This window comes from Macaca mulatta, chromosome 19 (assembly GCF_049350105.2).
Source record: "Macaca mulatta isolate MMU2019108-1 chromosome 19, T2T-MMU8v2.0, whole genome shotgun sequence".
Classification (NCBI taxonomy): domain Eukaryota; kingdom Metazoa; phylum Chordata; class Mammalia; order Primates; family Cercopithecidae; genus Macaca; species Macaca mulatta.
In genome coordinates this window covers 17,644,010-17,658,266 of record NC_133424.1, presented here as the reverse complement: position 1 = coordinate 17,658,266, position 14,257 = coordinate 17,644,010, and the positions used below count along the sequence as shown (strand labels likewise).

The following is a 14,257-nucleotide window of genomic DNA, read 5'->3' as shown; positions in this document are numbered from 1 at the left end:
TTTTGGGTGAAAAAGGTGATTCCTAAAACTTTTATATATTTATTTTTTTTGAGACAGAGTCTTGCTCTGTCACCCAGGCTGGAGTGCAGTGGTGCGATCTCGGCTCACTGCAACCTCCATCTCCCGCGTTCAAGCAATTCTCCTGCCTCAGCCTCCCGTGTAGCCGGGACTACAGGTGCCCGCCACCATGCCCGGCTAATTTTTGTATTTTTAGTAGAGACGAGGTTTCACCATGTTGGCTAGGCTGGTCTTGAACGCCTGACCTCAAGTGATCTGCTCGCCTTGGCCTCCCAAAGTGCTGGAATTACAGGCGTGCACCATCATGTCCAGCCAGCCTGCTCACTTTTCTACCCTGGTGCTGTCACATGCTTGGGTGCATGCAGGGCCCTTGGGGTCATTGCTAGGGTCCACAAAAGACCCCGCATCATCTCATGTGCAACATCAAAGTGTATGTGTTTCTGACTGTGAATGAAGTAACTTGGCAGAACAACTTTTGGGCCACCCCAGGCAGGACAAGGGAAGAACTCTCCAATCAATCAAGCCCGTCTCTCCGCACCACCAGCGATACTTAGGCTTCACCTCCCAGTGCCCACCCTAGGCCATAAAATGGATCCTTTGTAAACTGAGTCTCCTCCCATCTCCCTAAAGCGCATGATGTACCAAGGCGTGCTATTCTGTGTCCAGAAAAGCAGCCACCAAATGCTACTTGGTTCTGGGTCTTTCTGGTTCAAAAGGCAGCTCAGTGACTTACTCAGAGCAACCCTGACCTGGGTTTAGAATGTAGCATTCCCCAGTGGCTCACGCCTGTAATCCCAGCACTTTGGGAGGCCGAGGCAGGTGGATCACCTGAAGTCAGGAGTTCAAGACCAGCCTGACCAACATGGAGAAACCCCGTCTCTACTAAAAATACAAAATTAGGCCAGGCGTGGTAGCTCACGCCTGTAATCACAGCACTTTGGGAGGCTGAGGTGCGTGGATCACGAGGTCAGGAGATCGAGACCATCCTGGCCAACAGGGTGAAACCTCGTCTCTACCAAAAAAAAAAATACAAAAAAAAAAAAAAAAAAAAAAATTAGCCGGGCGTGGTGGCAGGCGCCTGTAGTCACAGCTACTAGGGAGGCCGAGGCAGGAGAATGGCGTGAATCTGGGAGGCAGAGCTTGCAGTCATCAGAGATTGCGCCACCGCACTCCAGCCTGGGCAACAGAGCAAGACTCTGTCTCACAAACAAACAAACAAACAAACAAACAAGAGGTCAGCTGAGGTCAGGAGTTTGAGAACAGCTTGACCAACAGAGTGAAACCCCATGTCTACTAAAGACACAAAATTAGCCAGGCACAGTGGCACATGCCTGTAATCCCAGCTACTAGGGACGCTGAGGCAGGAGAATCACTTGAACCCGGGAGGTGGAGGTTGCAGTGAGCCAAGATCGTGCCATTGTACTCCAGCCTGGGCAACAAGAGCGAAACTCTGTCTCAAAAAAAAAAAAAAAAAAAAAAGAATGTAGCATTCCCTAAGTTGTTTGGAACAATGCTGCTGCCACCTAATGATCTCAGTATGGGCAAATTAGGGTCTTGCTCACCGGTAAAGTTTTTCTGAAGGGGTGCTGGCTCCTCTTGGCAGCTCTTCCGGGTGACTTTGGGCACCAGGGCTGCTCATACCTGCTGGAGACACAGAGTGGACGGTGGTTGGGATGGCCTCCTGTGGAGGCTGCAATTATTTTCACCCATTTTATTTATTTATTTGAGATGGAGTCTTGCTCTGTTACCCAGTCTGGAGCACAGTGGCGTGATCTTGGCCCACTGCAACTTCTGGCTCCTGAGTTCAAGTGATTCTCCTGTCTCCGCCTCCTGAGTAGCTAGGACTACAGGCCACTGTGCCCAGCTAATTTTTGTATTTCCAGTAGAGACAGGGTTTCACCATGTTGGCCAGGCTGGTCTTGAACTCCTGACCTCAGGTGATCTGCCCACCTTGGCCTCCCAAAATCCTGGGATTATAGGCATGAGCCTCTGCGACACCCCCCCACATTTTTTTTTTTTTTAATTGTTTACCGACAGGGTCTTGCTGCATTTCCTAGACCGAGTGCAGTGGTGCGATCACAGCTCATGTAACCTCCAACTCCTGGGCTCAAGCAATCCTCCTGCCTCAGCCTCCCAAGTAGCTGGCGCTAGAGGCACATGCTGACACACATGACAAAGTTTCAACTTTTCTGGAGAGACGGGGTCTCACTATGTGGCCCAGGCTGGTCTCAAATAGCTGGCCTCAAGTGAGCTGCCTTGGCCTCCTAAAGTGCTAAGACTACCAGTGTGTACCATTGTACCCTGACACTTCGACCCATCTTATTATTCATTTATTTATTTATTCACTTACTTTTTGAGACAGAGTCTTGCACTGTCGCCTGAGCTGGAGTGCAGTGGCACGGTCTCGGCTCACTGTGACCTCCGCCTCCCAGGTTTAAGTGATTCTCCTGCCTCAGCCTCCTGAATAGCTGGGATTACAGGCGCCTGCCATCACGCCTGGCTAATTTTTTGTATTTTTAGTAGAGACGGGTTTCACTATGTTGGCCAGGCTGGTCTCAACCGTCTGACCTAGTGGTCTACCCACCTCGCAAAAGTGCTGGGATTACAGCGTGAGCCACCGCGTCCAGCCTATTTATTTATTTTTTGAGACGGAGTCTTGCTCTGTCATCCAGGCTGGAGTGCACTGGCATGATCTTGGCTCACTACAACCTCCGCCTCCTGGGTTCAAGCGATTCTCCTACCTCAGCCTCCCTGTGGTAGCTGGGACCACAGGCATGCACTACTATGCCTGGCTAATATTTGCATTTTTAGTACAGATGGGGTTTCACCATGTTGGTCAGGCTGGTCTTGAACTCCTGACTTCAAGCGATCGTCTGCATCAGCCTCCCAAAGTGCTGGGATTTCAAGCGTGAGCCACTGTGTCTAGTAGACCAATCTTAAAAAGCAGCTCATCGGCCAGGCTCACGCCTGAAATCCCAGCACTTTGGGAGGCTGAGGCGGGCAGATCACGAGGTCAGGAGATCAAGACCATCCTGGCTAAAACAGTGAAACCCCTTCTCTACTAAAAATAAAAAAAATTAGCCGGGTGTGGTGGCAGGCGCCTGTAGTCCCAGCTACTCTGGAGGCTGAGGCAGGAGAACGGCATGAACCCGGGAGGCGGAGCTTGCAGTGAGCCAAGATTGCGCCACTGCACTCCAGCCTGGGCAACAGAGTGAGACTCCGTCTCCACACACACACACACACACACACACACACACAAAAAGCAGCTCATCACTCAAATGTGGGCAAAGTCGGGTTAACGGTGAAGTTTTGGATCCCCAAAACAGAGCACTGTCTATTTCCTATTTCTCACGAAAGCTTTATCCTTCCTCCTTTTCATCAAGCCCCTTCCGGAGACAGAAGCCACAGCTGATAACTGAAACTGAAGCTGAGGACGGAAAGTCGGAGCCCTTAGACCCGGGTGAGCCACTCAACCATGCAGGCCTCAGGTTGCTTTGGGAAAAATGAGGACATAGCTTTCTGCCATCCTTCTATCAGCAACTCCATAGGGCTGACCCAAGTCTTCAGTGGATCAGGCACACCTCCTGCTTCAAACCATCTCTGTCTAGGACAGGGGAACAGAAATGTCCCTTTGAGGCTGGGTTCCCGGTAGAGAATGTCCAGATAAGAGAAGAGGCTGAGGCTGGGCGCGGTGGCTCACACCTGTAATCCCAGCACTTCATGAGTCAGAGGCAGGCGCATCACTTGAGGTCAGGAGTTCGAGACCAGGCTGGCCAACATGGCGAAACCCCATCTCTACTAAAAACACAAAAATTAGCCTGGTGCGGTCGCCTGTAGTCCCAGCTACTTGGAAGGCTGAAGCAGGAGAATCACTTGAACCGGAGAGGCGGAGGTTGCAGTGAGCCAAGATTGCGTCATTACACTAGTGCCTAAGCAAGAGAGAGAGACCCTGTCTCTTAAAAAACAAAAAAAGAGCAAGAGAGAGAGAGAGAGAGAGAGAGAGAAAGAAGAGGAAGGGCACTAGGAAGAGTTACATTATCACAATCAGCAAACTCCCAGGGCCAGCGGATCAGGAGGCATCATTAGCAAAGGAGAGGCCGGATGGAGCTGCTGAGAGCATGCCCTGAGGTTAAATTACACTCGCAGGTCGAGTTTCTGTTCAGGGTGATGGGAACACTGCAGGCAGACAGGTGGCGTTTGCACAACATAATGCATGTACTAAATGCCAATGAACTGTTCACTTTAAGACGAACTCAGGATGTGCCCCCCTCTCGACAGTGACGCTTGTGTGGGCTCACGCCCCAGCTCCCACCTGCAGCCTTTTCAGCCCTCTCGGCCCGCAGGCGTCCGGCCTCCCGAAGCACAGCCATGGCCCGGATAGCGGCCCGGAGCACGGCCCAGCGGAACACGGCCACAGGGTCCATGCCAATGAGCTCCCGCACGTAGGAGCTGTCACTGCCCCGCAGCAGGGCCACGATGTCTGGCCGCATGTAGTCCATGTTCTTCTCCCGGAAGTCCTGGTGGGGGATGGATGTGGGCGGTCACTCAGGGATAGTTACCAGTGCCTACCAAAGACCCGGGGCTGGCGCAGGAAGGGCTGGTGGTGGGGTGGGGTCCATCCTAAGTGCAAATGGCAGTTCTTGAGCTATGGAGTCTTGGGCATTGGAGCTGGGGATTCGCGGTGGGTTCTGAGCACCCTAGAACCTTGGCCACAGGAGGATCCTCCCACGTGGAATTCTGGGCTGACTATGGCTTCCCTCAGGCTTCCGCCAACGGTGATGGGCAGACACCTACCTTGATCTGATATTTCACCTTCCCTGCGAAGTGCTGGATGATGAAGGCTGGCTCCATGACCGGGGTGCCCAGGAAGTACTTATTGTCCTCATGCTGCTGTTTGAACTTGGCCAGCAGGGTCTGGCTCGTGGCGTGGGGGAAGCTGGGAACAGAACACGGAACCTTTGCAGGCATGAACAGCGGCTGATTTACCTGCTATGTATTTTACCTTGCAGACCCCTGGTGCGCAAGGTGGGTGGGTGCATGGGGTGGGCAGAGCAGTGAATTGGCACAGGGCTCTGTGAGCAGAGGGGTGGGTGAAGGAGCGAAGAAAAGAAGGAATGACAGTGAGCCTGCCTGCCTCATGCCAAACATGCCGGCAGAGGGCTGGGACGCTGCTATCTGCGTGTGCCTGCCTGCCTCATGTTGAACACGCTGGCGGAGGGCTGGGACTCTGCTCTCTGCGTCAGCAGGCGCAGCCGCAGCCTGGTACAAGGAGGCTGAGGGTGAAGTGATGCTCTCAAGGCTTCAGGATTTTTAAAACAAAAACATATTTTTTCCTTTGGAGACAGGGTCTCACTCTGTTGCCCAGGCTGGAGTGTAGTGGTACGATCACAGCTCACTGTGGCCTTGACTTCCTGGGCTTGAGGGATCTTCCTGCCTCAGCTTCCTGAGTAGCTGGGACTATAGTGCAATGTTTTTCTTTTTTTAAGAGAAGGGGTCTTGCTATGTTACCCAGGCTGGTCTTGAACTCCTGGCCTCAAGCGATCCTCCTGCCTCAGCCTCCCAAAGGACTAGGATTACAGGCGTGAGCCACCGTGCCCAGCCAGGGTTGCAGAATTAACATTGAGTAGCTCAGTGCCTGAGTCTGGGTGGCTCACTCTCTTTGTCCCCACATGGCTGTTTTCTAGGGGGCTTGGAGAGAGGTCGCTGACCAGGCTTGGTGGCATCTGCAAAGTCTGTCCCGTGGGAGGTCTGGATCTGTTACCCATCGTAGGCAGCTCCTAAGAATAATCCTGGGCCCGGGTGACTTCTGGTCTTGGAGCCATTTGTACCTGAATGCCATACGTTGGACAGGGGGTCCTTCTCCTGCACCACAGTTGGAAGGAGAGGCTGGGAGAGGAGGATGAAGCAGGGCTCTGTTGTGCTCCGGGGAGGGGGAGGTTGTGGGGGCAGAATAAAGGACTCCTTGTACCTGACTGCTTCTACCTCCCAGGAGGGAAATGATGTTGTTGGTTTGGCAAACGCTGCCTGAGCCTGGCCCTACTTTTGAAAACACAGGCAGCGGAATGCCTGTATTTTCATCGGGGGCTCCGTGTTAACGGGGCCAAGGAGGGGAGAGTCTGTAGCTACGAAAAGTATCATTTCCAGAACCGTAAACACGGTATGGAGTGTGAGGCATCTGCCTTGAGTGTCCCCCAAAACCCTCAGTCATTGAGATAGGTAATATTTTAGCACACTATTTCAGAAAATCTAAATCAATGTGCAAAAAGAAACCAAAAATTCCATGATGAGCAAAAATAGCAAGATTTTAAATAAAGAGACCTGAGCCTGCTGGGCTAGGCCCTGCCTCACGGGCTTCCCCTGATCTGGCCCTGGGAGTTTCCTGGTTGTGATGATGTAGCTCCTCCTACTGCCGTCTCTACTTTTTTTTTTAAAAATTTTTAGAGTTGGGGTCTTGCTCTGTTGCCCAGGCTAGAATGCATTGGTGCAATCACAACTCACTGTAGTCTTGACTCTCTGGGCTCAAGTGATCCTCCTGCCTCAGCCTCCTGAGTAGCTGGGACTATAGGTGCATGCCACTGTGCCCAGCTAGTTTATTTATTATTTTTCTGTAGAGATGGGGTCTCACTATGGTGCCCAGTCTAGTCTTTAACTCCTGGTCTCAAGTGATCCTCCACCTTGGCCTCCTGAAGTGTTGGAATTAAAGGTGGGAGCCACTGCATCTGGCCCAAATGCTCTTCTCTTATCTGAACATTCTCTACCTGGACCCCAGCCTGAAAGGGATGTGTCTGTCCCCCTGTCCTGGACAGGGACTAGGTTTGAGGCAGGGGATGTGCCTGATTCATTTGAGACTCTGGCCAGTCCCTTAGAGATGTCACTGGCAAGGGATGGGTCTGATAGAGTTGCTGATAAAACAGTATGTCCATATCTTAACCCCCTCCACCGACTTTTGAATGTGACCTTATTTGGAAAATAGGGTCTTTGCAGGTGTAATTAGTTAAGATGAGGTCATCAGCGTAGGACCTAGTTCCACATAGATGGTGTCCTTCTAAAAAGAGGAGACAGGGTCAGGTGTAGTGGCTCACACCTGTGGTGCCAGCACTTTGGGAGGTCAAGGTGAGAGGATCGCTTGAGCCCAGGAGTTCAAGACTAGCCAGGCAACATAGGGAGATTCCATCTCTACCAAAAAATTTTTTAACCAGCCTGGCCAACATGGTGAAAAAACCCCATCTCTACTAAAAATACAAAAATTAGCTGGGCATGTTGGCAAGGCACCTGTAATCTCAGCGACTCAGGAGGCTGAGACACGAGAATCGCTTGATCCTGGGAGGTGGGGGTTATACTGAGCTGAGATGACGCCAATTAACTTGAGCCAAGATGGTGCCACTACCCTCCAGCCTGGGTGACAGAGACTCTGTCTCAAAAAATATAAAATAAAATAAAATAAAATAAAATAAAATAAAATAAAATAAAACGTAGCTGGGTGTGGTGGTGCATGCCTATAGTCTCAGGCACTTGAGAGACTGAGGCAGGAGGATGGGAGCCTGAGAGGTCGAGGCTGCAGTGAACCAAGGCTGTGCCACTGCACTCCAGCACTCCAGCCTGAGCAACAGAGCAAGAGCCTGTCTCAAAAAAAAAAAGGAGGAGACAGGACTGAGAGATGAGAGATGGAGACACAGAGGGAAGAAGTCCATGTGAAGAGGGAGACAGGGACTGGAGTGATGTGGCCAAAAGCCAAGGAAAGCCTGGACCCCCAGAAGCTGGAAGAGGCAAGGAAGGGTCCTCCCTTGGAGCCTCTGGAGGCAGCACAGCTCTGCTGACACTTTGACTTTAGACTTCCAGCTTCCAGAATCGTAAGATAATAGATTCCTGTGGTTTTAAGAACTCCACCTCCTGGGTTCAAACGATTCTCCTGCCTCAGCCTCCCAAGTAGCTGGAATTATAGGCACCCGCCACTATGCCTGGCTAATTTTTGTAGTTTTAGTAGAGATGGGGTTTTGCCACGTTGGACAGGCTGGTTAAAAATTTTTTTGTAGAGATGGAATCTTTTTTTTTTGGGACAGAGTCTTGGTCTGTCACCCAGGCTGGAGTGCAGTGGCGCGATCTCCGCTCACTGCAACCTCCGCCTCCCAGGTTCAAGTGATTCTCCTGTCTCAGCCTCCCGAGTAGCTGGGATTACAGGTATCTGCCACCATGCCTGGCTAATTTTTGTATTTTCAGTAGAGACGAGGTTTCACCATGTTGGCCAGGCTGGTCTCCCAACTCCTGACCTCAGGTGATCTGCCTGCCTCGGCCTCTCAAAGTGCTGGGATTACAGGCGTGAGCCACTGTGCCCGGCCAAGATGGACTCTTTCTATGTTGCCCAGGCTGGTCTTAAACTCCTGGACTCAAGAGCCCACCTGGCTTGTAGTGATTCCTTAGGGGAGCCACAGGAAAGTAGTTCAGTACATGTCACGTGACTTCAGTGACTACAACTGGGTGACCCAGCATGAGGCGCCTTATTGACCTCCCTGTCTGCCTTCACGGTGCCCTGTGGACTGCGGGGATGAGTGTGGAAGGCTCAGAAGTGAGTTCAGAGCCCGGCAGCATCTGGGTCCCAGTTCCACACACTGTACTGCCCTTTGCAAGAACTTACCAATCCTGTCTCTTGCTCCATTGCTCAGGCTGGAGTGCAGTGACACGATCACAGCTCACTGCAGCCTCGACCTCCTAGGCTCAAGGGATCCTCCTGCCTCAGCCTCCTGAGTAGCTAGGGCCACAGGTATGCCCCACCATGCCCGGTCCCCATCTCTATTTTCTAGACACAGGCCCATAATCCTTTGCTGAAAACTCCTGGTGGATGTGCCTCAAGTGTACAAATTAATCACATGTGTTGATGTTTTCACAGTGAGGTGTTTGTGCATTTTGCACACACAAGCTTGGGTTTTGTGGTCAAGTGAAATTGAACAGATACAAGTTCTCTGGACAAGGCCTGGTGTGGTGGCACACGCCTGTAATCCCAGTACTCTGGGATGCCGAGGCGGGAGGATCCCTTGAGCTCAAGAGTTTGAGACCAGCCTGGACAACGTGACGAAACCCTGTTGCTACAAAGAAATAGAAAAATTAGCCGGGCATGGTGGTGTGACCCTGTAGTCGCAACTACTGGAGAGGCTCACGTCGGGGGATCACTTGAGCCCAGGAGGTCGAGGCTGCAGTGAGCTATGATTGCACCACTACACTCCAGCCTGGGTGACAGAGTGAGATCCTGTCTCAAAAATAAAAAGGAGTTTTTGGGAAAGTCTGGATTTGGGGTAAGGCTCTGGGGGCTGCAGAACCCGACCCAGTGCCCATGTGTAGATGTGCCGGGAGGGATGGGGTGTGGACACTCACTTGCTCTCCTCGTCCAGCAGGTAGAAGAGGCCCGTGGGCTTCTTGCTGATGAGATGGATGCAGCCGACATTGTCTGTGTAGCCGATGTTGTGCCACGTGATCCCCTCGCCCTGATATTCCTCCTGCAGGGGTGATGTGGGGTCAGTACGTTTCTTATCTCCCAGATATGTAATATCTACATAACATGTAGTGCGTACAGGTCGAGTATCCCTAATCCGAAAATCTGAAATGCTTCAAAATCGGAAGCTTTTTAAATTGATGCGTGGCTTACAATTAACTCTAACAGGGCAGGGCACGGTGGCTCACGCCTGTAATCCCAGCACTTTGGGAGGCCAAGGCGGGTCGATCACCTGAGGTCAGGAGTTTGAGAACAGCTTGACCAACAGAGTGAAACCCCATGTCTACTAAAGACACAAAATTAGCCAGGCACAGTGGCACATGCCTGTAATCCCAGCTACTAGGGAGGCTGAGGCAGGAGAATCACTTGAACCCGGGAGGTGGAGGTTGCAGTGAGCCAAGATTGTGCCATTGGTCCTACTCTAGCCTGGGCAACAAGAGCAAAACTCTGTCTCAAAAAAAAAAAAAAAAAAAAAAAAAAAAAAAAAAAGCTCTAATAATACACTTAATTTAATACTATATATCCAAAATGTGATCATGTTAACATGTAATTGACATAAAAAGTAACTGAGAGGCTGAGGTGGGAGGATCGCTTGAGGCTGCGAGCTCAAGACCAGCCTGGACAACATAGCAAGATCCTGTCTATGCAAAAAAAAAACAAAATACAGGCCGGGCGCGGTGGCTCACGCCTGTAATCCCAACACTTTGGGAGGCCGAGATGGGCAGATCACGAAGTCAGGAGATCGAGACCATCCTGGCTAACATGGTGAAACCCCGTCTCTACTAAAAATACAAAAAAAAGGCCGGGCGCGGTGGCTCAAGCCTGTAATCCCAGCACTTTGGGAGGCCGAGACGGGCGGATCACTAGGTCAGGAGATCGAGACCATCCTGGCTAACACGGTGAAACCCCGTCTCTACTAAAAAATACAAAAAACTAGCCGGGCGAGGTGGCGGGTGCCTGTAGTCCCAGCTACTCAGGAGGCTGAGACAGGAGAATGGCCCGAACCCGGGAGGCGGAGCTTGCAGTGAGCTGAGATCCGGCCACTGCACTCCAGCCTGGGCGACAGAGCGAGACTCCGTCTCAAAAAAAAAAAAAAAAAAAAAAAAAAACTAGCCGGGCTTAGTGGCGGGCGCCTGTAGTCCCAGCTACTCGGGAGGCTGAGGCAGGAGAATGGTGTGAACCCGGGAGGCGGAGCTTGCAGTGAGCCGAGATCGCATCACTGTACTCCAGCCTGGGCGACTGAGCAAGACTCCGTCTCAAAAAAAAAAAGAAAAAAAGAAAAAATAAACAAACAAACAAAAATTGCTAGGTGTAGTGGCACATACCAGTAGTCCTAGGTACTTGGGAGGCTGAGGCGGGAGGATGGCTTGAGCCCAGGAATTTGAGAACAGCCTGGGCAATATAGCAAGACTCCATCCCCCCCCAAAAAAAAGAATCCAAAACTTTTGGACTGCCAATGTTATGTGATGCTCAAACACAATGCTCATTGAAGCATTTCAGATTTTGGGTTTTCAGATTTGGGATGTTCAACCAGTAAGTATAATACAAATATTGAAAAATCTGAAAAAAATCCCAAACCTGAGACACTTCTGGTCCCAAGCAGTTTGGATAAGGGATCCCCACGCTGTAGGAACGTATTTGTGTATCAATAGGCATGTTTACATGTAAATGTATCTGCATGCATGTATCCTTTGCAGCACTACGCATAATAGCAGAGAAATGGAAGTAACCTAAATGCCCATTAATGGATCGAGAAAATGTGGTGCATATACATCAAGGAATACTATCCAGCCATAAAAAAGGAAAGAGATCATGTCCTTTGCAGGAACATGGATGGAGCTGGAGGCCATTATCCTTAGCACAGTAACGCAGGAACAGAAAACCAAATATTGCATGTTCTCGTTTATAAGAGGGAACCAAATCATGAGAACACATGGACACACAGAGGTGAATAACACACACTGGGGCCTATTGGAGGTAAAGGGTGGGAGGAGGGAGAGGATCAGGAAAAACAACTAATGGGTACTAGGCTTAACACCTGCATGATGAAATAATCTGTGCAACAAACCCCCATGACACAAGTTCACCTACATAACAAACCTGCACATGTACCCCTGAACTTAAAAGTGAAAAAAATATACATAAATATATCAATAACAAAATGCATATGAGTACATCAATATGAATACATTAATAGTTATATAAACTTACTAGATAAACGAATGATTGTAAACAGGAAACAAGAATGCACATTCTCAAATACTCACCACAGCTTGGTGCTTTAAATATCACACTTAAGGGCTGGGCGTGGTGGCTCACGTCTGTAATCCCAGCACTTTGAGAGGCTGAGGCGGGCAGATCACCTGAGGTCAGTAGTTCAAGACCAGCCTGGCCAACATGGTGAAAACCTGTCTCTACTAAAAATACAAAAATTAGCCAGGCGTGGTGGCGCATGCCTGTGATTCCAGCTACTGGAAAGGCTGAGGCAGGAGAATTGCTAGAACCTGGGAGGTGGAGATCGCATTGAACTGAGATTGCACCATTGCACTCCAGCCTGGGTGACAGGGCAAGACTCTGTCTCATAAAAAAAAAAAAAAAAAGAAAGAAAAAAAAAATCACACTTTAAACCATCTAGAGGTTGGCAAACTTTCTCTGTAATGGGCCAGATAGCACCTTATGAACCAGAAACTGTCTGCTGCAACTAACAGTTGTGATGTGAAAACAGCCACAGATGATAATGTAAACCAATGCCAATAAACCTTTATTTATAAAGACAATTTGTGGGACTAGATTTGACCCATAGGCTGTGGTTTGCTGGCCCCTGCTCCAGAGCTATGTTGTCCAACAGGAATCTTCACATTTTCTTTTTTTCTTTTAAGAGACAGGGTCTCACAGTGTTGCCTACATTGGAGAGCAGTGGTGCAATCATAGCTCACGGTAGCCTCAAACTCCTGGGTTTGAGTGGTCTACCTGCCTCAGCCTCCCCAGTAGCTAGGACTACAGGCAGGTGCCACTATGCCTGGTTAACAAAAAAAATTTTTTGGCTGGGCGCAGTGGCTCATGCCTGTAATCCCAGCACTTTGGGAGGCCGAGGCGGGCGGATCACAGGGTCAGAAGATTGAGACCACCCTGGCTAACGCAGTGAAACCCTCTCTCTACTAAAAATAAAAAAAATAGCCGAGCGTGGTGGCGGGCGCCTGTAGTCCCAGCTACTCAGGAGGCTGAGGCAGGACAATGGCGTGAACCCAAGAGGCGGAGCTTGCAGTGAGCCGAATTTGCGCCACTGCACTCCAGCCTGGGCGACAGAACGAGACTCCATCTCAAAAAATTAAATAAAATAAAAATAAAATAAATAAAAAATAAAATAAAATAAAATAAAAATTTCTGGCAGAAACTCTGTCCCAATTTTTTTTTTGAAGACACAGGGTCTTGCTCTGTTGCCCAGGATGGAGTACAGTGGTGTGACCATAGGTCACTGCAGCCTTGAACTCCTGACCTCAAGCAATCCTCTTACTTTGGCTTCCCAAAGCACTGGTATTGTTAGCATTAGCCACGATGCCCAGCCTCAAATTTTCTAATAATCACATGTAAAAAGTAAAAGAATAGGTGAAATTAATTTTTTCTTTTTTGAGACAGGGTCTCGTTCTGTCACCCAGGCTGGAGTACAGTGGCACAACTGTAGCTCATTGCGGCCTCGACCTCCTGGGCTCAAGTAATCCTCCCACCTCAGCCTCCTCAGTAGCTACAGATATGTGCCTCTGTGTATAGCTCAAAATTAACTTTAATAATACACTTAATTTAACCCCGTATATCTAAAATGTGATCACGTTAACGTGTAATTGACATAAAAAATGACTGAGAGGCCAATGTGGGAGGATCACTTGAGGCCAGGAGTTCAGGACCAGCCTGGGCAACATAGCAAGACCCTGTCTCTACAAAAAATAAGACCAAAAAACTAGCTGGGTGTGGTGGCGTGCAACTATAGTCTCAGCTACTCGGGAGGCTGTGGTGGTAGGATCATCTAAACCTCAGTGTTCAAGGCTGCAGTGAGCTACTGAGACAGTGTATGTTCTTTTTCCTCACACGCTAAGTCTTCACAATTTAGTGTGTATGTCACCCTTCCTGCACAACTTAATTCTGACCAGCTACACTCCTAATGATTCACTGCCAAAAAGCTTAATAGAAAAATCAGCTGGATATTTACATAAGCCTGCCAGTTTCATTTTCCCATCGGAATCATCAATGTGAAGGAGAAGACATGAATAAGGATGGTTGACTATTTAGCTGTGAAAAGACACGTCAGGGCCGGGCGCGGTGCCTCACTCCTGTAATCCCAGCACTTTGGGAGGCCAAGGTGGGCAGATCGCCCGAAATCAGGAGTTTGAGACCAGCCTGGCCAGCAGGGTGAAACCCCATCGCTACTAAAAACACAAAAAAATTAGCCGGGCATGGTGGCACGTGCCTGTAGTCCCAGCTACTTGGGAGGCTGAGGCAGGAGAATTGCTTGAACCAGGGAGGCACAGGTTGCAGTGAGCCAAGATCGTGCCACTGCACTCCAGCCTGGGCGACAAGAGACAGACTCCATCTCAAAAAAAAAAAAAAAGACACATCAGATAGGTTATCAATGTCTTTGAGCTAAGCAAATCCTTAAAAGGCAGCCCAGTTTCTCTCTCATCAAAAAGATTTTCTGTTTGGACAGAGAAGCCCCCAAATGAACTATGGCTCAAAACATCCCTGACATTTGCCTCATCCCAG

At 49.8% G+C, this 14,257-nt stretch overlaps 1 protein-coding gene across 9 annotated transcripts in view; it reads right to left on the bottom strand.

Annotated features, from left to right (window-relative positions):
* MYO9B (myosin IXB) overlaps nt 1-14,257 on the bottom strand; it is a 137,891-nt gene that overhangs the window by 36,436 nt on the left and 87,198 nt on the right. For 6 of the 9 annotated variants that reach the window (XM_077978239.1, XM_077978234.1, XM_077978240.1 and 3 more), the window contains exons 11-14: nt 9,385-9,506; nt 4,813-4,954; nt 4,331-4,535; nt 1,581-1,659 (exon numbers count right to left, since the gene is read on the bottom strand). In XM_077978239.1, coding sequence (XP_077834365.1) covers nt 1,581-1,659; nt 4,331-4,535; nt 4,813-4,954; nt 9,385-9,506 — 548 coding nt within the window. Of the gene's footprint in view, nt 1-1,580; nt 1,663-4,330; nt 4,536-4,812; nt 4,955-9,384; nt 9,507-14,257 lie in introns of all 9 variants that reach the window. The other 3 variants (XM_077978232.1, XM_077978233.1, XM_077978238.1) reach the window with 1 other exon arrangement.